Consider the following 24273-nt stretch of genomic DNA (forward strand, 5'->3'; position numbering starts at 1 on the left):
TGAGCTGTAGCTAGGTTCAATTAAAAATGACAACAAAAATCGAGTCATACCTTCTGTGTGCAGTTCGCCAGCGAAGTGTTACGTGTAATCCGATTATCACCATGTCAACTGGATCACGCTTTTGAGTTCTGCACCAGGATCGAAATGATCGCAACACAAAGTCTATGGCATGTTTACTATCAATTCAGAGGATGCTTTTTAACAGCACTACGCAAGACACACCACTGGGTTAACTGTGCAGTGAGCAGAGCTGTATGAGTAACATGACACCACTGCTCTGCTATACTACTGCATAGACATGCATGGTAAAATTTGAATTTGTACTGCTATATTTACAATAAAAACACTGTTAATTTGCTGGTCGATTTCACATTTTATGTTATCTACAGAAGGTGTGAACAGGGGTGCAAATTGTGATTTCTTCCTCAGGAGCAAGGTTTTTAGACTCAAAATTTCCTCAATCATACCATGCATAAATAGCTTTATTCTATATTTCAAAAGATGGGAATGTTATACATATTGTGTATTTTAGAACGACTCAATGTTAAAGTCTTCAAGTTTCCAAAAAAGACTTTATATGAGAAAAATGTGCGCGCGTAGCGCACAAAAAAATGCTATGTTACACTAGTTTTAGGCTCCTTTCCCCTTTTATTTTCCTTTACCCCCCATTTCTTCTTTCATTTTTTGTCAGAGGGAGTCATACTGCAGTTACTGTCCGTTTTCCTATACACAATACACAGTGCTCTTTCCCATTGACGTGTGACCTCTACAAATAGCCCTACGTTAAAAGTATGGGGATATGACTAGTTAACGTCGCTGTGTGAAAAATAACCGGCCAATATTAAAAGTACTCTTCTAAAGTTCTAGAAAATATAGTTTTTAACATGTCCTAAATTTTAGCTAATTTAGATGTTTGGAAATATTCGTACTTTGGTGTTTTAGTTAATGTTATAGGTAATAGTACATTGCCTAGTTAACGTCGCTGTGTGAAAAATAACCGGCCAATATTAAAAGTACTCTTCTAAAATTCTAGACAATATAGTTTTGTAACATGTCCTAAATTTTTAGCTAATTTAGGTGTTTGGAGAGGGTCGTACTTTTGTGTTTTAGGAAGGATATGTAAACGACAGATAACACCAAAAATATGAAGAAATTATTTCCAAACCGTGTTAAGTCAACAATCATTATGTTGCTCATTTTCAAGAATGCTGGTTTACAAAAAGCACGCCATTGTCTCATTTCGTGAACAAAAGTACACACACCATTGTTTCCTTTCGTTTCCTTTATAATCGGTTACCCAACTGAAGCTATAATACGCAAACTTTATTGCGATATCGCACATGAAAACAGTCACATGTGCACAGCCAGAGAAGATCCGATTTAATCAGTTGAGCTGTTTCAATGAGTGTTATCTTGGTTTAATAGCTTTTAATGGGGTTAAGTCCTGCAAAGGTCGAGATGAATTCTACTGTAGACATGACTGCATCATGTACAACTTGTTCAGTGCTTTATGGTTCTTCTTTTTAAATTCTGTCAATATTAGTATTGATACACTGAATTCCTTCATAACTTTTGTTCCCATAAAATCCTCATTGCTGCCTCTCTATAAATTTCCTCAGATATGATTGCCGCCTCTGTAAATTTCCTCAGCTATGTGCCCTGTTTCCACCTGTCTTCATCCAACTTCTTTTTTTCCTGTTAAATTATATTGAATACCTCCTATATGGTGATGATTATTGTAAATTTCCTCATATCCCATTTCCATATTCTAACACCAACACCTTCCTCTTTTTTGCTCTTATATCTCGAACAATATTGTGAATTCCTCCAAATTGGCACAACCAGTGTCTTTAAAGATTTCCTCTTTTCCATTCAGTAGCTTCACTGCCTCACAGCCCTCCCCTAAGTTGTACCTCACTCCTCTTCTTTTTCTTTCCTCTTTCCCCCTTCCTCTACTCTTTTCTTTTCTTCCCTCCTTTTTCCTCTCTTTCTTTTTTCTTCCCATGGCATTATTTCCTTAATTTTAACTCTCATTTCCTAGGAGCAGTGCTCCCCGCTCCCGCACAATTTGCATCCCTGGGTGTGAATTATCCTTTATACACACATCACCTTTGTTCTGAAATCGACCAAGTAATAATGACACAATTCTAAAACAACAACTTTTGCACAGAGTTCAATGGGATTTGAAAAGTTTTAACTACCACTTAAGGGTAGTTGAAACTCCGGTGATAACACTTTTGCAGTGCATGATGGGGCTTCCTTAAATCATCCTCTGCTATCAATTCCAAAAGGTGCGTGATCCAGTTACCAAGGAGTTATGTAACCACTTCGCTGGCGAATAATTATGAGCCGGGGGTAAAATATCCAAAAATGTGTGCCAAAATAATATACTTTCCCCTCTCTCGGCCTGCCAAGAATATTTGCACCTTCCTTATGCCAAATTTTTTGATAATTATATTGCGAGCGCAGCGAGCAGGAACTGTACTGTACTGTTTTCCTAAGCCTTTTCAGAGCGTTTCATTTAGGCTAAATGGCGCCACATGAATGTGTGCCAGAAATCAGTCATTTCCCCCCTTTCGGTTTGCCAAAAATTGCTTGCCCCCTTTCTGCTGGCCAAAAAATTCTCACACCCTCGAATTTTGCCAGAAAATAGGTAATTTCCCCCCTCTTGGTTTGCCAAAAATTGCTTTCTCCTTTCAGCTGGCCACACCCCAAATTTTACCCTCCTCCAGGGCTCATAATTACAGCCTCTTATGGCAGCAAAAAGTCACATCACAATATAGTGAGAATGGTGGTCTACGAGCCGTTTGGTCAACATGTTTATTATAGTTGGCATATTCTTAATCGTATGACCATACCCATTGTGTAAAATGTTATTGAAACATAGTCATGATAGTAACTGTTGTCCTTACGATGATTTTACGTCAACATTTGGGAAAATAGTTATTAAATGTTTGAAATTAAAGTTTTATAATATAAGTTGTGGTGTACCCAAGACGGTAAATTCTTGGACCCTATACACCTTTTTCGTAATTGACCACTTCGTTGCCGTTGGCGGCGTTTGGTTCTGCTAACTCCAATCAGGGACTCCAATTAGGCCGGAGTTAGCGAAGCGGAAAGCTGAAAGCGAGGTTAAAGATGTAAATTACATACGCCCAATTATGTAAAGTTAATTAGCCAAGTAACTATAAGGACTATCTAGCTGAGACTGGGTACCTATGTAGTACAAGTACAATAGAAGTATATTGTGTTTAGCATTTTGCAAACTAATTTAAATCTGCATAATTAATTAGAGGCTATTATTAGAGCTCATTTTATTTGTTCAAGAAATTAACCTTAAATAATTATGCAGATTAAAATTAAGCTTCAATATGGCCAAATTTTTATGCTAACAATAGGCAACTCCGTTACTCCGACCCATATGCCAGCTAAAGCTGGCGAAAATATTACAATGCAGTTGAACAATGTTAAAATTTAATTACCTTGTGTGGCTTGCCCTTATAAACAATAACTGATGAAAGTGCAATAGCAGGTCATAATTGTATGCATGTCAGATGTAACACCGTAGCTATACAGTGCCACTGTGTCTATACGGCCATGAAAACGCCAAAAACACGTCGTCTTAACAAATAGCCTACGTTTCAATATTTAGTATTTTGCGCTGTTTGATATCAACTTCGGACAGACTTTGAACATCATGATCATGTCAACATATCCAGTGGTGCCCAGTCAACTGGTCCTAGCAGGGATAGTTGGTGTGCTAAGTCTTGTGCTACTGCTGTATTTGATGCCATCAAATTCTAGACCTGTGTTGTCATTACCAAAGGTGGGCATTCTCATTACGTTAAAGCCAAATTGTAAAAAACATTTCCATAAAAATAGATTTGCATTTCTTTCCCACAAAATGTTAGTTTTAGCTATGTTACAAATATGCCTATCTTTCCTATAAGTGAGCTTCGCTCGAGACAATTTGTTGTCAAATGTTGACAGTTGGTAACAGATGTCATGCTCGAAGCCATGGCTAAGCTAGAAGCTTGTCATTGTATGGTTGAATAAGTTACTGTCCCCTTTTCAGTTGAAATATTAGTGATAAAACCGACTTATTTAAGGATGTGTAGCGTAGTCGTAGGGGGCTGTGCAACAATTATGTGTACCCTAGGGTGATGAATCCTTAAAATGGTCTGCCAAAATCGATTGCCCCCCCGACCGTGCCAAAACATATTTGCTCCCCCTTGACGTGCCAAAAATCTTTTCCCCCTTAAATTGCCTAGCCATATAATGCGAGCGCACTGAGCAGGAAAGTTTGCATATTTGAACAATGTTCCTAAGGTTATCATAATCTTTTAGGCCGTTATAATATAGAAACAGTGCCTAAAACGATGTGCCAAAAAATGTATGGCTCCTTTTCAACCCGCCAAAAATGCTTGCCCCCCTTTGGCCTGCCAAAAATCCTTTTCCCCCTCTATAATTCACCACCATAGGGTACACATAAATAACGCACCACACCTACTGACTAATGTTAATTTGATTATTCATCAGCTTGGTCCACCACCTAAGTTCAGTTCTTCAGATCCAGATATTATCGTCGTTGGTGGTGGAATCCTAGGGGCGACTTTTGCAGCAAGATTGGGTATGGATGGCAAGAGGATGGTGATGATAGAGAGGGATATGGGTACACCGGAGACCATCCGAGGAGAGATACTTCTACCAGGTGGGAAAGTTGCCCTGGAAAAGCTCGGGATGAAAGGTATTTCTATAATATGTGTATAAGGGACTCATTCTATAACCTCCATTCAACAATCATATCATACACACATGAGAATGAGTGTTTTAAGCTGTTTTAGCCTGCATCCATGTGTGTTACGAGCTCATCTTTTAAAGTCAAACATTAACAAGCACTTCAGTTATCCTAAATTAGACACTACTACGCAGTAGCGTAGCCAGAATGTTAGTGTGAGGGGCAAAGCCAAGTTTTCGTCCCCATTTGTCATTTTTATGTCCCATTTTAGGTCACTTTACTCCGTGCCGTCCTCATCTCTTCTCCTTGATGTTTTTTTAAGGGGGGGGGGGGGCTCCCCTTGGTTATACGCCCCTGCTACGTGCGATCGGCGAATTACATAATACAGTCGAACCAGAAACAACAAATGCAGGTCAGGAATATACTAAACTGGAGTAGGTAAAGTTCGATAGCAAAAAATCTTAAAAATAGAACATAAAAGATCAAATGCCAAAGCTTTATAAAACAGTGGATAATTGCTGTATAATTACAAATAAATATATTACTTTCAGATGTATTGAATGATGTAGATGGTAATGAGATTACAGGCATGGCAATGTATGACGTTGCGTTAGGCGGGCAACCAGCTATCATCAAATTTCCGGCACCAGGTGGTCTTACCATGCGACATGGGAGTATCGTAAATGCTATCAGGAAAAAAGCCTTGGCTCAGAAATCGTAAGTTCTTTGTTTGTTTTGAATTTCTTAAATGCTGGGCAGAAAATGGCAGAAGAAGTAATTAAAGTAAAGATCAGAATATAGTTTGACGTGCGTTTTGCCACGACTGTTTCATACATGACTGTAGAACTAGAGTCATTATTAATTAAATGTGAGCACTGGTGGCGCTATTTCTCTTAAGTATTGTTTGCATATTTACAAACGGAAATCACCTGTATGCTGTATTTAAAGCATCAAAAAAAAAAAAAAAAAAAAAAGCAAGGTCATTTTCGAAATGAAATGATGGAACTCATCTTATTTGGTTATATATTTAATAAATAAATAGCGCCCTCAATTTTCACACACGTTACATTTTACCACAAAAAAAGCAGAACACATGAATACGTTTTTATAAAGAAAGGAAAATCAATATTAAAAATAGGCAAAAATATTCGTGCTTATTAGAACGAGAAGCTGTTGGTATTGTCCAAGTTATATGTTTTGTTAGAAAAAATAATAAGTAATTACATCAATAAAATTGCCGCTGCAACAACACTTTAAGATATAGAACAGAGCCCCGACTCAACCAGGTAAGGTGTAAAGTTTAAAATTGCGCAACCAAAACCTGCTGAAATTTAGAAGTTCATCAACAAAGCTAGTTCAGCTTCTGCACCTGGCCAAATCGGAGTTTCATACAAATTCTACAAGAAGTGTGGTGTACTTTGTAAAGTCCTGTGGAGGTTGCTGAGAGTTGTATGAGGCAGGATGTGGTCCCCCTGTCATGGAGTACTGCAGAAGGTGTTTACATCCCAAAGAGGAATGTCCAACACAGTGAGCCAGTTCCGTCCCAAATCGCTGCTGAATGTAGAAGGAAAGATTATGTTTGGAATCTTAGCAGAGAGAATTTCATCATTTACCCAGCAAACACAAAAACGTTTTAAAAACGTTTTAAATAAGTTATATTTTGGCTTTTGGTTTAGGTAAAAACGTTTTAATAACATTAAAATGTCGGGTTATATAAAGGTCATGATAACGTTTTAAAACGTTTTGTATGAAAACACACTACAACAATATTTTTAAATGTTTTAAAAAAATGTTATTGTAAACTATTTTTGCAAACATTGTTGCGAAATATTGTGTCAATACTTAAATGACATTATGTTAAAATATTTGAACCCAGCAAACACAGAAATGTTCTTTTCAAAACCTTTTAATAACATTTAAATGTCGGGTTATATAAAGGTCATTAAAACGTTTTTAAAACGTTATTGAAAATATTTTGGGCAAATATTTTTCGCAAAATATTTTTTCAACCCCAAAATAACATTCTGTTTAGAATGTTTTGTATTAAGTTTTCAAGAATGTTTTTGGAATGTTATTAAAACGTTTTTATACCCTTTATTTGTTTGCTGAGCAGTAGATTATCAAAAAATTTTGTTTAAGGTTATGAAAACGTTTTATACTCTTTTATACCCTTTATATAACCCGACATTTAAACGTTTTCTGACAACCTTTTCTAACCTTTTTCGAATGATGTCGAAAACGTTTTTGTGTTTGCTGGGTAGGATTCAATCATGTTTCACCGTTGTTCATCACCGATTAACAACGATGCGTTCGCGTCGTCTGCGTGGTTTACTTCGCGAGGGCTGCTTTAGCTGCCCGTGCAATTCTGTGTAAGCATTGCTACATTAAAGCAATTCTACAGGCTGTCCCCCCCCAAAAAAGAAAAAAGAGGCACCGCATTGCGTCCTCTTTTTCGCCTATTTCTGAAAAATTAATCAATATAATAAAAATATATATAAACCAAAACAATTATTTCAATCGGCTCACAACTTTTGAAGATATGCCCTTTTAAAGACAAGTACCCGTTTTTCACTCTGTCCACGAATAGCAAACAGAGTGGTTGGAATGGGTCATGCTGTGGAGTGGCCTGCAAGATCACCAGACCTCACACCACTTGATTTCTTCATTTGTGACAAAATCCAAGATCTTTGCAAACGTATTACTGCTATATTCGCAAGTATCCGGCGCACAAGGTTGGTACGAAACGCAATTGATGCAATGAGGACTAGGGCTGAAACCTGTATTCGTCACGGAGGTAATCAGGTAGAGGGCAGAGCAGCAGAGTAAACTCACTTCAAAAAAGAACCAAAGACAAACTAAACATCCCTTTTCAGGATTACCTTTTATTCCAAAAAGAGAAATGACTTATGTAGTCAATAAAATGAAAGCAAGAAACAATAAAGTAAGAAAGTAAGAAACATAATAAAACAAAAAGGCATAAAATAACCGAGAAAAACACAAGTAATTGCAAGTATAGCAAAAGAAGTTCCATCCCACATCAATTTCGCCCAAATTAATGACACTTAACAAAATCCATAACCCATAAGGCCACCGGTAAAACCCATTCCCTAAAATAAAGTTGTTATTTTATAAAGTTATCATCGAGGAATGTTTTATATTCATGCATGGTATATGCACTTTTCAATCTTTGAAGTATAGCCAAACCTCCTCCGTGGACAGAGTGAAAAACGGATACATTTCTTTAAAAGGGCATATATCTTCAGAAGTTATGAGCCGATTGAAACTAACGGGTCAAAGCTTTATATACCAACATGTACTTGATCAACTTTTCTAAAATAAGAGAAAAAGAGGGCGCAATGAGGGGCCTTTTTTTGGACACCCTGTATGTAAGCTTGAGCAGCTTATGGAGTTGGGTAGGATGCATGATGAAGTCATGTCTACAGTAGAATTCACCACGACCTTTGCAGGACTTAAACCCCATTACAAGCTATTAAACCAAGAAAACACTCATTGAAAACAGCTCAACTGATTAAATCAGATCTTCTATGGTTAAATCCACACTACACATGTTTCTGTTTTACCTGTGCAATGAGCAATGAGCTGGTATTATAGTTTCAGTTGGGTGACTGATTTTAAAGCGAACGCAAGGTAACAATACTGTATGGGCTTTTGTTTACGAAATGAGACAATAGTGTGCATATTGTTAACCAGCGTTCTTAAAAATGAGAAGCATGATGGTTTGCAGACTTAACACGGTTTGGAAATAATTTCTACATATTTTTTGGTGTTATCTGTCGTTTACATATCCTAAAACACAAAAGTGCGAATATTTCCAAACACCTAAATTAGCTAAAAAGTTAGGACATGTTACAAAACTATATTTTCTAGAATTTCAGAGAATACACATACTTTAAATATTGGCCGGTTATTTTTCACACAGTGACGTTAACTAGGCAATGTCCTATTACCTATAACATACACTAAAACACCAAAGTGCGAATATTTCCAAACACCTAAAATTAGCTAAAAATTTAGGACATGTTACAAAACTATATTTTCTAGAATTTCAGAGAGTACTTTAAATATTGGCAGGTTATTTTTCACACAGTAACGTTAACTAGGCAATTGCCTATACTTCTAACATACACTACTTGTAGAGGTCACGCGTCAATTGTGAGAGCTCTGTGTATTGTGTATAGGAAAACGGACAGTAACTGCAGTATGGAAGTTTAAGACCAAGAACATGAAGAAGTCTAGGAGCCTTGTACTCAGACGAGGAAAGCTGGCTGACTTTTACTTCATCCTTTGTGGAGAGGAGATCTCAAATATCCAGGACCAACCAGTGAATAGCCTTGGACGCTGCTACACAGAGGAACAAAGAGACAGCTCGGCAAGTCAATGAATGTCTTGAAGCCATTGATTAGTACGGCTTGTCCGGAAAGTTAAAACTGTGGTGCTTGCAATGTGGCCTCATTCCACGAATTACGTGGCCACTCACAGTCGATAAGTTAGCAGTAACGCATGTTGTAGAGGTAACCGCTCCGAACCACCTTAAGGGGAATATTCAATATATAAATTCAATACTATTTAAGCTTATTTCACCTTTTGTTTAAATTGTATATGAATGACATTCAAGCCTCACTTATTGTGTGACAATCGACAATCCACACTTTCAGATTGTCGACGTGTTTGTTGTGGACATAAAAACATTTATACGTTGTACTTTGAGCAATGAAACTTTTAGGATATGCAATATGTGTGCTAATGATGACACATATTTTATTTGAATCGTAGTAGAGATGAAGAAAAAGAGAAATTGATGAAAAACCGAAACACGCAAAAAAATTGGGAAATTGGGTGTACACTACTGCCACAATACGTCACAATAAGCTGTGATATGGGCGCTGATTTTTATATTTATATTTCAGAGTGACCGTAATAGAGGCAGTTGTGACGGAGCTTGTCAAGAAAATGGCCGCGTGGTTGGAGTCAAGTACCGCAAAAAGGGCAAGGATGAAGTCTTGGTAAAAATAACTATTCTTATTATGGGCCTATAAATTCTTTCAAGATGTTTTTTTTAAAAGCCAAAAGCAACATAACAGGATGATGCCAAATGCAGATATGCATTGACATGAGCGAGTGTCTATCGGGTGTTTTCAAATTTTGGGGCAAATCAAAGGTCAAATCATTGGTCAAATTTTAACCTTTGTCCAAAATTCAATGGTCAAAAGCCAAACTCGGCGAAATAAGCCCCATAATCTCCAAGCCCCATAAGGCCCCATAAAACAAGAAGATAAAGATCAACCTGTGTCCAGAACTCCAAGTTTAGAATCTATGTATATACCCATGATAAAATAATTTTACGAGAAATGATCTCTTTAAAAGTAAATATAGAGTTAACTTGGGAGCACGGTGGCCTAGCGGAACGGGCGCTGACTCATAATCAGCGTTGCGGGTTTGAGCCCCGGCGACGCCATCGTGTTGTGCCCTTGAGTAAGGCACTTTATCTCTATTACTCCTCTCCACCCAGGTGTTTAAATGGGTACCGGCATTCTTAAATGCTGGGAAGGTAACAGACTCGCTGTAGAGGAGGTGTAGCGATCCCCTATAGCAACATTACATGGAGGAGTCTGGCCCAATCGCCAATGAAAGAGAGATGGGCACTCCGATCACTGTTTATACAGGATCGTCTCCTTTACCTTTACCTTAACTTGGATTATTATCATTTTTTCTCTAGGAAATGAGAGCTCCACTGGTAGTAGTGAGTGACGGTCACTACTCGAAGCTATCCAAAGAATTCTGCACAAACAACTCTGAAGTCAGTGACTCATTTGCCATCGGTTTCTTCCTCAAGAACCACATTTTTCAAATTAATTCACACTTTACTGAGGAAATATATGGACAACCCAATGCGCAAGTGTCTGTGTACAACGTAAATGAACGCGACACGAGATGTCAGATTTGGGTTGACGGACCAACACCATCCAATGTGAAAAAGTACTGCGAAGAGAAAGTGGCACCTTTTGTAGCAGGTACATGTATGGGGACGCGGAATCGACCAATTCAGCGCTCCTTGGATCGATTTTGCTCCCTCTCCAAGCGTGAAAGTCAATTTTTGGGGGTCTATTTGGACACTGGGACAAGTTGGAACAAGTCAGGGGTTAAGACCATACTCCTTTTGAAACTGACTGTGAGATACATGTACAGGTATGGCTCTCTGTACACGGGACTGATGGTTTAACGTCCCCTTCGAAGGACGGAGTACTTTCATGATTCATTTACCCAATTCTTAATGAACCATGGGGAGAGGGGAAGTTACAGATGTTGCCAATTAAGTTCAGTTTTTCCCAATTCAATATACAAGCTATCTTCAACACCGGGGCTTGAACAGGACATCATGCACCAAAGGTAAGTACCCTAACAATTAGGCTACGCTCTCCCTCGGACCACGCTCTCTGTATGGCAAGGACGGATATTCTTGTGACGTGCCCATATTGTTACCCCGTTTAACGTTTGTTATCGAATTGCGTAGCCGTGATAGAAATTATGAAAATTACACAATTTTTTCCTCTTTTTTCAGACCACATGAAGAAATCCTTTGTCGAAACTTTAAACGACGATCCACGAATGACTGTAGTACGATGTAAGCGAAAGGCGGGTAATTGTGACATTGTACCCGGAGTATTAGTACTAGGCGATGCATTCAATGCACGCCATCCGATTGCTGGATCTGGAATGTCGGTGGCCTTTCAAGATACTGCCTATTGGTGGGATGTTCTCAAGAACAAAGTTAATGATCTTAGTAGGTGCACAGTTAAATATCTCTCAGATATCCCACCAGTGACATACCTAGATATTGTGGCGCCCGGTGCTAGGATACAGAATGTCGCCTGAAACTTGTAAAAAAATATATATTTTTTGCCGACTGATATTGTTAATTGGCGACCCCACTTAATTGTCCAGAGCGCTCGAGAATCTAAAACATTTCTGAAAAAAAATCACACACAAATAAAATCGTTAATAAGTTGTACAAGGATCAAGGTACCGGTAGCAAGATATCTGACTTTAAAAAAGGTGATACAAATCTATGCGCCCATCCTGTTTAATTGCAGCCGATGACACATCAATGTTGGAGCATATGATTCAGTTTCGTACAGAGCGACAGAAATGGGCGTTTACCACCAACGTTTTAGCGGAAGTTTCACACCGGCTTCTGTGCGACCGCGACGGTAGGTACCCCGATAATTAGAAGACTTTGTGCTAATTCATTTAAAATCCATACTCCCCTGTTGAAGATTGTACAAATAGGGAGAGTATGGAATATAAATGGAATTAGTACATTAACCAACTCTATTTGAAACTCCCTCTGTGGAAGTTTCAGATTTTTCTCAGAGGGTGAGTGGAATTCAAACGGAGGTGCTGAAATTTATACTCCTATATACGATATTTCCAAAAATGTTTAGTTTATCCCCGGGAGTTTATCATTCTTTCCCTGCGCCTGAAAACACCAGTTTACTGACTCTCATGCAGTCAAAGGGAACCGCTTATATTAGATGATCATGTTCAGGCCAGCTTTCCAGGAATTGACCTTCGCCTGAGACAATAATTGGTTGTCAAATCCTGACAGTACATAACACGGGTCATGCTGGAAGAACTATTTAGTAATACATTAATTATAGTAATAAATGAGTAATTATCGCCTTTTTGGTAAAGTATTAATGATTAAGAGCCTGTCGCCAATTATAATTGTGGAATTAAAACGGACTTTCATTTTGTCGTTCAGAAAGTTTGGTCAAGATGCAGCAGTTTATGTTCAAGTCTTTGAGGAGTATGTCAGAAGAAGAACGATCGAAACCAAACGATGCGGCAAATCTGTTTACAGGGTAGGTTACTTTAAAAGTTGGTTTGCCGTTTGACTTTGGTTAAAAAATTGCACTGAAAAAAATGGTCTTGTGTTTCGTATAAAATGGTCAGTTTTTTGTTTCGTGTATCGCAATGTTGCACCCATGCACCCACTTAGCACTACACAACACATAAATACAATATGTATAAATTTTTCATTTCTATGTCAAATCATTCACCTTTTTCTGCTTTTTGAGGTAATTTCAATTCTATAAACTGTACATATGTGTGCAAATTGAGGGCGCTATTTACATATGTTTTAAATTTAAATTAGCCACATTAATTTCATGATAAAAAGTTTTTTGAAAATTCCCTTGTAATTTGTTAGTCTGTTTGCTGATGTTTTAAAACCATTTTACAAGTGTCTACCCCTTGTAAAGATGCAAACTAGATTTGAGATAAATAGCGCCATCATTGTTCAACTTTTCTTTAAAATGACTCAGTTTTACATACTATCAAACAACCGCGTGGTCGTTGTTTTACGGTACTTTGGCAACAACAGTTGCCCGAAACATCCGAGATAACAGACAATAACTGCCCAGACAATTTAAATGATACTACTTGAATCAACTTGAACTACTTGCACCCGCAACATATTCTAAACTGCATTCACTATTGTACTAAATATCTGCAAGCACCAAAGGGCAACAAAGAACAAAAATTGAGGGGAGTTCTGTGCACTTACGGAAACTGTAAAATGGCGAGAGCAGTATAACGGCAAATACAATAGCTTACATTTTGTATTTACTATCGCCAATGATAAAGATAGATGAAAATAAAAACAAGTTTACGTTCAATCAGGCAATTGAGGAAAACCCCTGCACTTCATTTTCTGCACAATGTGGAAAACATTAATTTCTTATATAATAATTGCTTTATCACTTCTTGCATCATTATTTCACCATTTTCTTGCACCATTATACTGCTCTCGCCATTTTACAGTTTCCGCAATGAAAATTGAATTTGTGTCTTTATTTTAGAATTGAAACGGATGCCCAAGTGCTTGAGATCGAATTAAATGAAACCCTGAATGGCACAGTACAGGAGATTTATGACACCAAACCTTATCTGTGCGCCATTTCGGAAGCCAGTAAACTACGTAGAAAATGGAATGCCATAGTAAAGGAAATTATGACGTCAGAAGCTGTGATATAAAAGTCAGCTTAATGATAAGATCTGAAACCTGAACCTAAAACAACGAATATTCTATTATTTGGTCCACCTCTAATTTGGTAGTGACACACCTGCGTATTTTCTGGTCGCAGTATCGAATCACGCGCGTAAAGTAATCACGCAGATTACTTTATCGGCACGCTTGCGGCTCAACCGTGAACAAGCATTAACGTCACCACCGAACTTGAAGCGAACCAATGTATAGATCTTATATTCCGCATAGTAACAAATATACTGCGCCAAAAAAGTATCCTTACACTTGGAAGAAAAATCATAATTTTAAAACTAAACCATATTTGAGTAAATTTATTTGTTTAATAGATGCACTACGGTATATAATCCGGCACATTATGACACCCTATTGAATCCAATGTGACTTCAAGAAGCAAAGTTACAAGCATTTGATTAGACGAAGATCCAGTTTGAAAAGTGACAAACTGGACTATTGAAAACTCCACGGACTAGACATCTGGTTTGAGAGTGGTGAATGGCTAATTTATGAGTGCCTTTAATTTAAAACAAAAATAAACAAAAGAAAACTGAAGCAAAAGAACTGACAAATAAAATGAAAGTTATGAAAAGTACAGAGATGTAAAAACTGAAATAAAAACTGCTTTAAATAAAGCTTCATTGAATAAACTGTGTTGCCTCTTTGTTTCGCTTGTTGGAATCTTTTTGCGCCTTGTATAGGCCAATTTGTCATTTTTAAAACTGGACCTTCGTCTATTCAATTGCTTGTAACTTTACTTCTTGGAGTCATATTAGAATCAATCTATTAAAAAAACCAAATTTACCCAAATATTGTTCAGTTTTGAAATTGTGATTACTTTTCCAAGTGCAAGGATACTTTTTTGGCGCATTTAACAATTATTACTATAAACTTTCTCTATGTAGACCGATTTGCCGAACCTTCTTCTTCTTATCGTGTCCACTCAATCTAGATGTGTTTCAGCCAAAGCTGAATACAATTCTTAGCAATATCAGCTTTGTTTAGCATGTACAAATGTGGGGTGGGGTAGGGGTGCAAAGATTTTTTGGCAGGCCGAGAAGAGGGGGGGGCAATGTTTGGCACCCCGAGAGGGGCGTGGCAAGCATTATTTTTGGCACGACCTTTGGACATTTGGAAATTTTACCACCCGGGGGCTCATAATTATTGAACAGTCCCTTAATATGTATGATTTATATTGACATGTTTAATAATAATAGAATTTCAGAGATTGTATGTGATTTCTTGGTCGATACGTGTTTACACTTATACCCCATACTTTCCTGCCGCTTGCGGCTGCGGTTAAACATTTGATTCATCGGCACGCGGCACGCCTTAAAACGGTTGAAAAGTCTTGCGCATACTATTGAAATGGCCGAGGAGCTTATGAAATAAGTCACTGATTATTCCATTAAGGACATAAATCTCAGATAAAAACTAAACGTTTAAGTTGGTATCATCGTAACGCTGATTAACCAGTTAATTCTGGCAACAACCAGTAGAGATGGAGGCAAATGATACAAATTCATTAACGTTTTCGCAACTAGTGGTGACATTGCATTTTTATTGATCGCTGGAATGTTATCGTTCATAGTCGTAACTGCCAATATATTTTGCCTTCTCGTCCTGTACCGAGCTACTGAATTACGTCCAGCCACGAAAACCTTCATGACATCATTAGCAGTTTCAGATCTTCTCCTTGGATTGTTTGCAATCTCTACGATCACTTTGTTTCTTGCGTTCGAACAATTTTGGACAATGTTACATTCAGCACTTTTCTGTTTCATGAATGCATTTCTTGCGGTTTATTTAACCAGTACAGGTGGATATTCTGTATTATTTTGAATATCGATGCTTTGATTGCCATCGTGAAGCCACTACGATATCCAATGCTTATGACTAAAACACGAGCTGTGTTCATCACTCTTGTTATTTGGATTGGAATTGGACTTTGGGCTTTACTAAGCAACACATTGAGTATGTTAGAGAAATCCATATCCTATAGACCCGATTTCCGCATATGTTTTGTTAACATTGAAGAGAGCATAACTGCCTTAGTTACAACATCTGTGCAGTGCACTTTGATCAATATCATTCCAGCATTTGTTATTTTGATCATTTATTTCAAAATTTACCGCGTTTCAAAAGCACATCACCGGCAACTGAAAATGCTATGTATGAACAGGAATGTTTTAGATCAACAACAATCTTTACAAAAACGCCGACCCAACAGGAAAGCAGAGACGTCCGTTTTATTAGTGACAATCGGTTACTTCTTAGGATGGTTTCCGTTTACTATTTGCTTTTTATTAAGTATTAAACCTCAATATAGCGCACCTCTTTGGGCAAATACATTTTCAATACTGTGTTTTTACATCAATAGCTCATGGAATGTTTTTATTTATTATTTTAGATTAAGTTCATTCAGAAAAGTTGCCAAACAAATACTTGGCATCAAATAGACTATTTCATTATGTTATAAATTATCATATAAATTAATTTGCTTTTAATATTTTTGCTCTAGAACATTTTAGAATAAACGATACAAATTACAGCCACTATAATACAACATTTTGAATCACGTGCGACTTTTTGACATTATGTGTAGTACATTTTATGAGTTGCACACAATCAGCCAATAGGGATCCAACTCTAATAATTTCTGGTTTTTTTGTTGCACAATCAGGCAGTTGAGGTGAACTCTGATGGCACTTCATGTTTGCGCATAATGCTATAATCTGGCAATGAGTTATACTCTGATGGCACTTCAACACTGAGACGATTGAGTTGGGGGGGGTAGTATAGGGCGCTATGGAGTGATATTTGAGTTAGCATTTTGTCCTGCATTAGTGGAGCCAATAATTTTTGGCATCCTTACACCTCAAATTTTAAAACTAGAATTGGTTCCAATTTTTTCTTTGCCCCTATGCTTCCTACGAGGGGTCGAAGGTCATAATGGGGGCGAAAATGTAAAATTTGCTCATATTCTAATATATCTCATATTGTTCCTTTCATTGTTAGGAAAGGTCAATTGTCACATTACACCATGGTGCTTAGTTTAAGTGTTATCGAGTAAATTAGGTCAAATGTCAAATATCTCATGCATAGAGGCCATTGTGAATTAAGTATTGAGATTTATTATGTTAAGAGGAGTAATTTGACACCAGTTTCGATGAAATCGGACCCTTTTTAAATTTTGACCTATGTGTATGAAAGTTTTGATATTTGACCTATTCGACCTTAACCCCTGAACTAAGCACTGTAGAAAAATATGACAATTGACTTTTTTATTTCCTGTAAATGAGTGACAATTTGAGATATATAACAACATGATGGGACCGTTTTTAAGTTTGTGGCCCACTGTGACCTTCGCCCCTTCGTGGGAACCACAGGAGGCATAGAAAAATGAAACCAATCAAATAGTTATCCTTTCAGGTTTAAGGATGCAAAAAAACATTGGTTCCACTAATGTAGCAAAAGATAATCCCAAACACATAGCGCCCTATACTAGAGAGAGTCTATCCTACTCTAAATGATAAGATCTGAAACCCAAGTCTTATACAACGAATATTCTTTTCTTTGCTCCATCTCAAGTTTGGTAGTGACATACGTGTGTATTTCTCTGGTCGCAATATCGAATCTATGAGTGGCCAAGTGGACCAAAAAACGTGTAAGATTATACGTGTAACCTTACACGTGTAAGATGGTATCTTCGCGTGTAAGATGCCATCTTATACGTGTAAGAATGAAGCGGGATTCTTAAATTGTCGAATCACAGAGTCAGAAATCATAACCAACCAATCATCTTACGCGTATTCATCTTCCACCAATGAAATCGGGCCATAGCTTTTCTTATACGCGTAAGAATTGCCTATTAGGGATGGACGGTATTCCAATTTGACTGGTACATACGACGAGCGATAAATAATCTCAGCCTCGATATCGATGCATTATAGTTTTTGCGATAGTTTTTGCAAACTTGATTTGAATTTACAATGTACTTTCACCTCTCATGCTCTTGAAATTAATTGATATTATTGAGTATTAATTGACTCCAGACATTAAAACGGAGAAAAGTAGCCAAAAATAATTAGGTTGCCTACCATGCTGAATGCAATTTCATGCGGACATAATACTAAAATGTAAGCTTTAAAAACTAAAAACTACACTGCACTGACAAATTTAGAAATTGCCTCGTTTATGATGTTGGTGACGAGCTCTCCTTATCCAATATATAGCGTATCGCCCATCACAAAAATCTAAATCTTACACGTGTAAGAAGTTGTTGGTAAAACGTCTTTTACATGTTATTGGTCGAAGTTTGCTACGCGTGAGATGATTGGTTGTTTATGATTTCTTACTCTGTGATTCGTCAGTTCAAGAATCCCGCTTCATTCTTACACGTATAAGATGCCATCTTACACGTATAAGATGTCATCTTACGCGTGTAACCTTACACGTTTGTCTTACACGTTTTTTGGACCACTTGGCCAATCATACGAATAACAACAACAACAACAAAACCGCATTTTTATAGCGCCTTACGCATACACCTCAAGGCGCTGAACAAAAGTAAGACAAAACCAATACATTACTAAAAACCCCTTAATACCTTAATCGTACAGATTACACAAAAATATATATGAAAATACATACTGGCATTAATTAAAAGTACACAAGATAATATGTTAAAAACCTGCAGCAGAATATATACAAAGCAGGCTCCAATGCACAAAGTCAATGTTCAAATGATGCAGATTGCACAAAAGATAAATTAAAATAAATCATTGTCGAACAGAAATGTCTTCAGAGCCGATTTGAACTGAGATATCAAGTCTATTGCACGGATGTGAGTGGGCAGCTGATTCCATAATTTTGGTGCTGAAACCGAAAAGGCACGATTGCCATATGTATATGTGCGTACGGAAGCAAGTGGAGGTGGTTTTAGCAGACGTTGACTTGAAGAACGTAGTGAGCGCGTCGGTGTGTAGATGGTAACCAGATCAGTAAGATAAAGAGGTGCAAGTCCGTGGATGATCTTGAATGTCAGAAGAAGAGTTTTAAACATGATCCGTTTGCGTACCGGCAACCAATGGAGTTGGCGAAGAATGGGACTCATGTGGACGCGACCCCTAACACAGGTGACTAGCCGAGCTGCGGCGTTTTGGATTCTCTGTAACCTATCAAGTTCGAATTGAGGAAGTCCGTATAACAAGCTGTTGCAGCTATCTAAACGCGAAGTTACAAATGAGTGAACAAGCGTTTCAACAGACGCCTGATCGAGGTATTTTCTTAACTTGCCGATGTTGTAGAGAGCAAAGGAGGCACTACGGCAGATGCTGCTTACATGGTGGGACAGAGTCATGTGATCATCAATGATGACGCCCAGATTCCGTGCAGTAGAAGAAGCAGGTACATTTGCATCACCCACACACACTGTGACGCTGTCGGTATCATGAATAAACCGAGAAGTGAGGTGTAAGATCTCGGTTTTGTTGTCATTAAGCATGAGCTTGTTGGTGATCATCCAACTTTTGATGTCACTAATACAACGTTCGATGCGGGCGATGCTGGTGCTTGACTCATCAGATCTGAAGGTAAGGTACACTTGCGTATCATCAGCGTACATCATGCTCTGAAGATCATGTGCTTCAATAATATCATCAATGGGGGACGAATAGAACGAGAAACTCATCGGTCCTATTACTGAGCCTTGTGGTGCTCCATGAATAACTGTCCGTGGGATCGAACGCACTCCATTTACAACAATGCACTGTTTGCGTCCGGTGAAGTACGATGTTAACCAACGGAAAGCAGTTCCGTTTATACCAAATCGTTCTTTGAATCGAGATAGAAGAACTGCATGGTCCAGCGTGTCAAATGCCGCCGATAGATCTAACAGTGCAACGACGACATGTTTATGTGAGTCCACGGCCCGCAGAATGTCGTTGGTAACACGCACAAGAGCAGTTTCAACACTATGATGTTTGCGGTAGGCCGACTGATGCTTAGCATGAAGTCCATTTTCAGCAACATAGTGTTGAAGTTGTTGGACAGCAACCCGTTCAAGAGTCTTGAATAAGAACGGTAAGTTGGAAATGGGACGATAGTTATTGAGTTCGTCTCTATCGAGGTTGGGCTTCTTCAGCAGAGGTCTAACGAGAGCTTCTTTCAGCACAGATGGAATATCACCATTACAGAGAGATGCGTTGATGATCTTCGTGATGATAGGCACAATGACATCTAAAAGTTCCGGTGAAGCAAGCACGCGAGTTGGCATAGGATCAAGAGCACAAGACGATTTCGAAGAATCCATAATGATCTTACGCACTGTCTCATTGGAGATTGGTTCAAATTCTTGAAAGCTAGCAGTACAAGAGTCTTGTAGGTCGATGGACATAGGAGGTGGTTTAGCATCATCAAGTTTTTGGCGGATCTTGTCTATCTTTGTGTCAAAGAAGTCATGGAACTGGTGGCTCAGTGACTCCAGAGAGTCATGAGATGGGAGAGCATCAGAAGTCTTAATCGTAGAAAGTTTATCTACGATGCGAAAGAGTTGCTTTTGATAAGCAGCAGCAGCAAATTGTTCTTGATAATGCTCAGTCTTAGCTTTATCGAGAGACATTTGATATTCTGTGCATGTTGCTCGAAAAGAATCCTTGTCCACCTGCAAACCAGATTTCATCCACTTTCTTTCTGCTTGGCGCTTTTCCCTCTTTTTATCACGCACTCTATCAGTGTACCATGGCGCATGAGGGCGCAGAGATATCGTGCGCTCAACCTCGGGGGCGTGCTTGTCCAAAAGTTCGCGAAGGGTTTTATTATAGTGTTCGACAAGAGAAGTGACGTCACTACAATTATTCTCAGTCATATTCGAAAGATCTGAGGAAAGAATGTCTGTGCGAAGATCTTGATAATTGATGTGACGGAGCGGTCTATATGTCACAGACTGCTTGCTTAACTTTGGTCGTGAAATGTCAAGTTCACATCTAACAGCTGAGTGATCTGATTTAGTCCCGTGGTTCACATAGGGATTAACAACAAGAGCTTCGGCGTCACGCGAAATTATCAGATCAAGCGTGTGACCCTTCTTGTGCGTGCTTCCCGAAATATGTTGTTTGAGGCCAGCAGATGTGAGGATGTTGAGGAAACGAGATGCGTCACGGTCGTTATAGTCGTCGACATGGAAATTAAAATCTCCTGCTATTACTAGGCGACCAGGATACACAGCTATTGTTTCAAGCAGCGAGGAAAATTCATCTAAAAACTGATTTGTAGTGAGACGATTCTCCTTTGATGGCGGTGGGCGATAAATGGAGATCAGTCTGAATTGCGAATGATCTGTTGATGTGATGAGCAAATCGACACATTCAAATGATTTGAAAGCGGGAACATCATTAGCTTTGATATCAAATTCTCTGCGGTAGATAACGCAAATGCCGCCACCTTTTCTTCCAATCCTTGGTGCAGAAAAAATATCATAGCCAGGAAGAGTAGCTTTGAAATCAGCAATAGAATGATTGTCTCTATTATCACCCGTTTGCCAACTTTCAACGACGCTTAAAACATCAAGTTTCAGCGATATTATTAGATCGCATAGATGAGTGGTTTTATTATTGATTGATCGTGAGTTCCAAGAAGCAAACTTTGTCCTCAGTTTATTCGATCTATTCGAGCATGATATCTTATGAATCTCGCGCGTAAAGTTAAGCGGGCAGAGTGTACACGCACGAATACAATGCTTGCGGCGCAACCGTGAAGAAACATTAACGTCACTACTGAACATGAAGCGCACCAATGTGTAGCTCTTATATTCCGCATATTGACAAAAACAATATCACCGTCCCTGCAGCCACAGTTCGACTATGAACAATTGCTTTGCACTGTAATAATATTCGATAACGTTGGGAGCGGAAGCAGACGTTTTATAGTTGTCATCTGTTAGTCATTAGGGAGAAATAGTGAGAAGTAAATAAAATAATAGAAATATAAGGATATATTATTGGAATGACAGGGAGAGTGAGAGAGGACAAAAAGAAAGAAAGAGGGGGGACGAAGGGAAGAGAGAGAAGATGAGCGAGGGAGTGATAAAGTTAGCGTAGGATTAGGAAAGAATAAGTACAGAGAAAGAAAAGAAAGGAAAATATGTGTAATAATAAATATTATAGAAACTAAACACATAACAGCACTAAGCAGCCATTCGATGACATCAATGCCGTTATGCTTTACGTTACGTAATTGAAACGCCCAGTCAGATGTATTTCGCACCTGCGAAGCACAAGTCACCCAATTTCGAAAACTGGACGTTGAATGTACACTCTCATGAATATTGATTGGCAACATTTTCCAATATGTCAGCGCTCTAATCAGACACAATAGAACAATGAACTTTGCAGCCCGTTGACTAATATCACTACGATGCACACCATAAATATGAAACACGCAGCATAGGTTGTTCCCAATAGTTTATTGTTTGAAGTCGATCGATAAAAGTATTCGCGGCTTCAATTTGGTAAATCACCACCTCTAAATACACATGCGTTTAAAAATAACCGGCACAATGTTCACGTTCGGTCTGCCCTTTAGAATATAATTTGCCCTTCGCGGTATGACGTTTTTCTCATATTCTACACTTTCACTATGTTGATGATATCACTTTGTATGATTTATATTGACAGATTTAATAAATTAATCATATAATTTGAGTTTTCGATTACTTACTGGATACGTGTTTACAATTATGCCCTGTCATACTTCCATGACGGCAAGCGGCATGATGAATCGACCAATCACAAGCCTTGATTATGTCCGTTTGTCTGCAATGTGCGTGCGTCACGCCGCTCAGTTGAAAGCGGCATGACAGTATAAACCAGCACATTGGTCATGTGGTTAAACATTAATCGGCACACATTAAAACGGCTCAAGCGTCTTGCTCCTAAAGTTTTGTATTTATGAAAATCGAGCATTGAACAGTTGTTTATGTTTATGTTGGTATCATCGTAACGCTGATTAACCAGTTAATTCTAGCAACAACCAGTAGAGATGGAGGCAAATGATACAAATTCATCGACGTTTTCTCATCTAACCAGTGGTGACATTGCTTTTATATTAGCTGGTGGAGTGCTATCGTTCATTATCGTAACTGCCAATATATTTTGCCTTCTCGTCCTGTACCGAGCTACTGAATTACGTCCAGCCACGAAAACCTTCATGACATCATTAGCAGTTTCAGATCTTCTCCTTGGATTGTTTGCAATCCCTACGATCGTTTTGTTTGTTGCGTTTGAACAAAATTGGGCAATTTCACATTCATCATTTTTTTGTTTCATGAATACATTTCTTGCTATTTACTTAACCGCTACAGGTGGATATTCTGTATTATTTTTAAATATCGATGCTTTGATTGCCATCGTGAAGCCGCTACGATATCCAATGATTATGACTAAAACACGAGCTGTATTCATCACTCTCGTTATTTGGATTGGAATTGGATTTTGGGATTTACTAAGCACCACGTTGAGGATTTTAGAAAAGTCCATATCATATAAACCCGATTTCCGCATATGTTTTGTTGACTTTCAAGTGAGCATTACTGCCATAGTTGCAACGTCTGTGCAGTGTACTTTGATAAATTTTGGACCAGCATTTGTTATTTTGATCATTTATTTAAAAATTTACCGCGTTTCAAAAGTACATCACCGACAACTGAAAATGTTTAGTATGAACATGAATGTTTTAAATCAACAAAAATCTTTACAAAAACACCGAACCAACAGGAAAGCAGAGACGTCTGTTATATTAGTGACAATTGGTTACTTCTTAGGCTGGTTTCCATTTACTATTTGCTTTTTATTAAGTATTAAATCTCAATATAGCGCACCTCTTTGGGCAAATACATTTTCAATACTGTGCTTTTACATCAATAGTTCATGGAATGTTTTTATTTATTATTTTAGATTAAGTTCATTCAGAAAAGTTGCCAAGCAGATACTTGACATCACATAGACTGTTCTATTATGTTATAAATTATCATATATTTTTTGTCAATATTTTCGCTCTAGAACATTTTAGAATAAGCGATACAAAATTACAGTCACTATAATACAACATTTTGCATCAGGTCCGACTTTTAAATGTTGCGATATCTACAGACAAATCTAATAAGAACAAACCGCATCTACTTCGTCGACTCACCGCATAATGCAACTATTTTCTGCTGAAGAAGTGAGAAAAGAAGTGAATACAGTAAGTTCTGTTTGAGGCAATGCAATTGATTCCTGTCAAAGGGCTTCAAACAACATAACGATGATTGGATTATCAACTTCTCCGATAGCAAAAACACCTGTTTTCATTAGTATCAAGATTTTCCCCGCCTCTCTGACTACACCCCTGACTGGAACTGATCTTATTCAACAGGTACAATAAATATGTCATTAATCATAATAATGGCAATATAGCTCCAGGCCCAATGCAC

At 38.1% G+C, this 24273-nt stretch overlaps 1 protein-coding gene across 1 annotated transcript; it reads left to right on the plus strand.

Moving 5' to 3' along the window:
- Positions 1 to 15377: 15377 nt before the first annotated feature.
- LOC140163528 (adenosine receptor A2b-like) lies at positions 15378 to 23804 on the plus strand. The gene is made up of 3 exons (XM_072186842.1): positions 15378 to 15621; positions 23164 to 23407; positions 23726 to 23804. Exons 1-3 carry the CDS (start codon positions 15378 to 15380, stop codon positions 23802 to 23804), a joined length of 567 nt encoding a protein of 188 aa, XP_072042943.1.
- The last annotated feature ends 469 nt before the right edge of the window (positions 23805 to 24273 follow it).

Source organism: Amphiura filiformis, chromosome 11, assembly GCF_039555335.1.
Source record: "Amphiura filiformis chromosome 11, Afil_fr2py, whole genome shotgun sequence".
Taxonomy (NCBI): Eukaryota; Metazoa; Echinodermata; class Ophiuroidea; order Amphilepidida; family Amphiuridae; genus Amphiura; species Amphiura filiformis.

Bases quoted from the DNA above. Each gene is read 5' to 3' on its own strand.
- LOC140163528 (XM_072186842.1), top strand. From the start codon at position 15,378: ATGTTATCGTTCATAGTCGTAACTGCCAATATATTTTGCCTTCTCGTC. The intron at 15,622-23,163 runs GTGGATATTCTG...TAACCGCTACAG, and splicing joins GGTTTATTTAACCAGTACAG to GTGGATATTCTGTATTATTT. The intron at 23,408-23,725 runs GTCTGTGCAGTG...TTACATCAATAG, and splicing joins ATTACTGCCATAGTTGCAAC to TTCATGGAATGTTTTTATTT.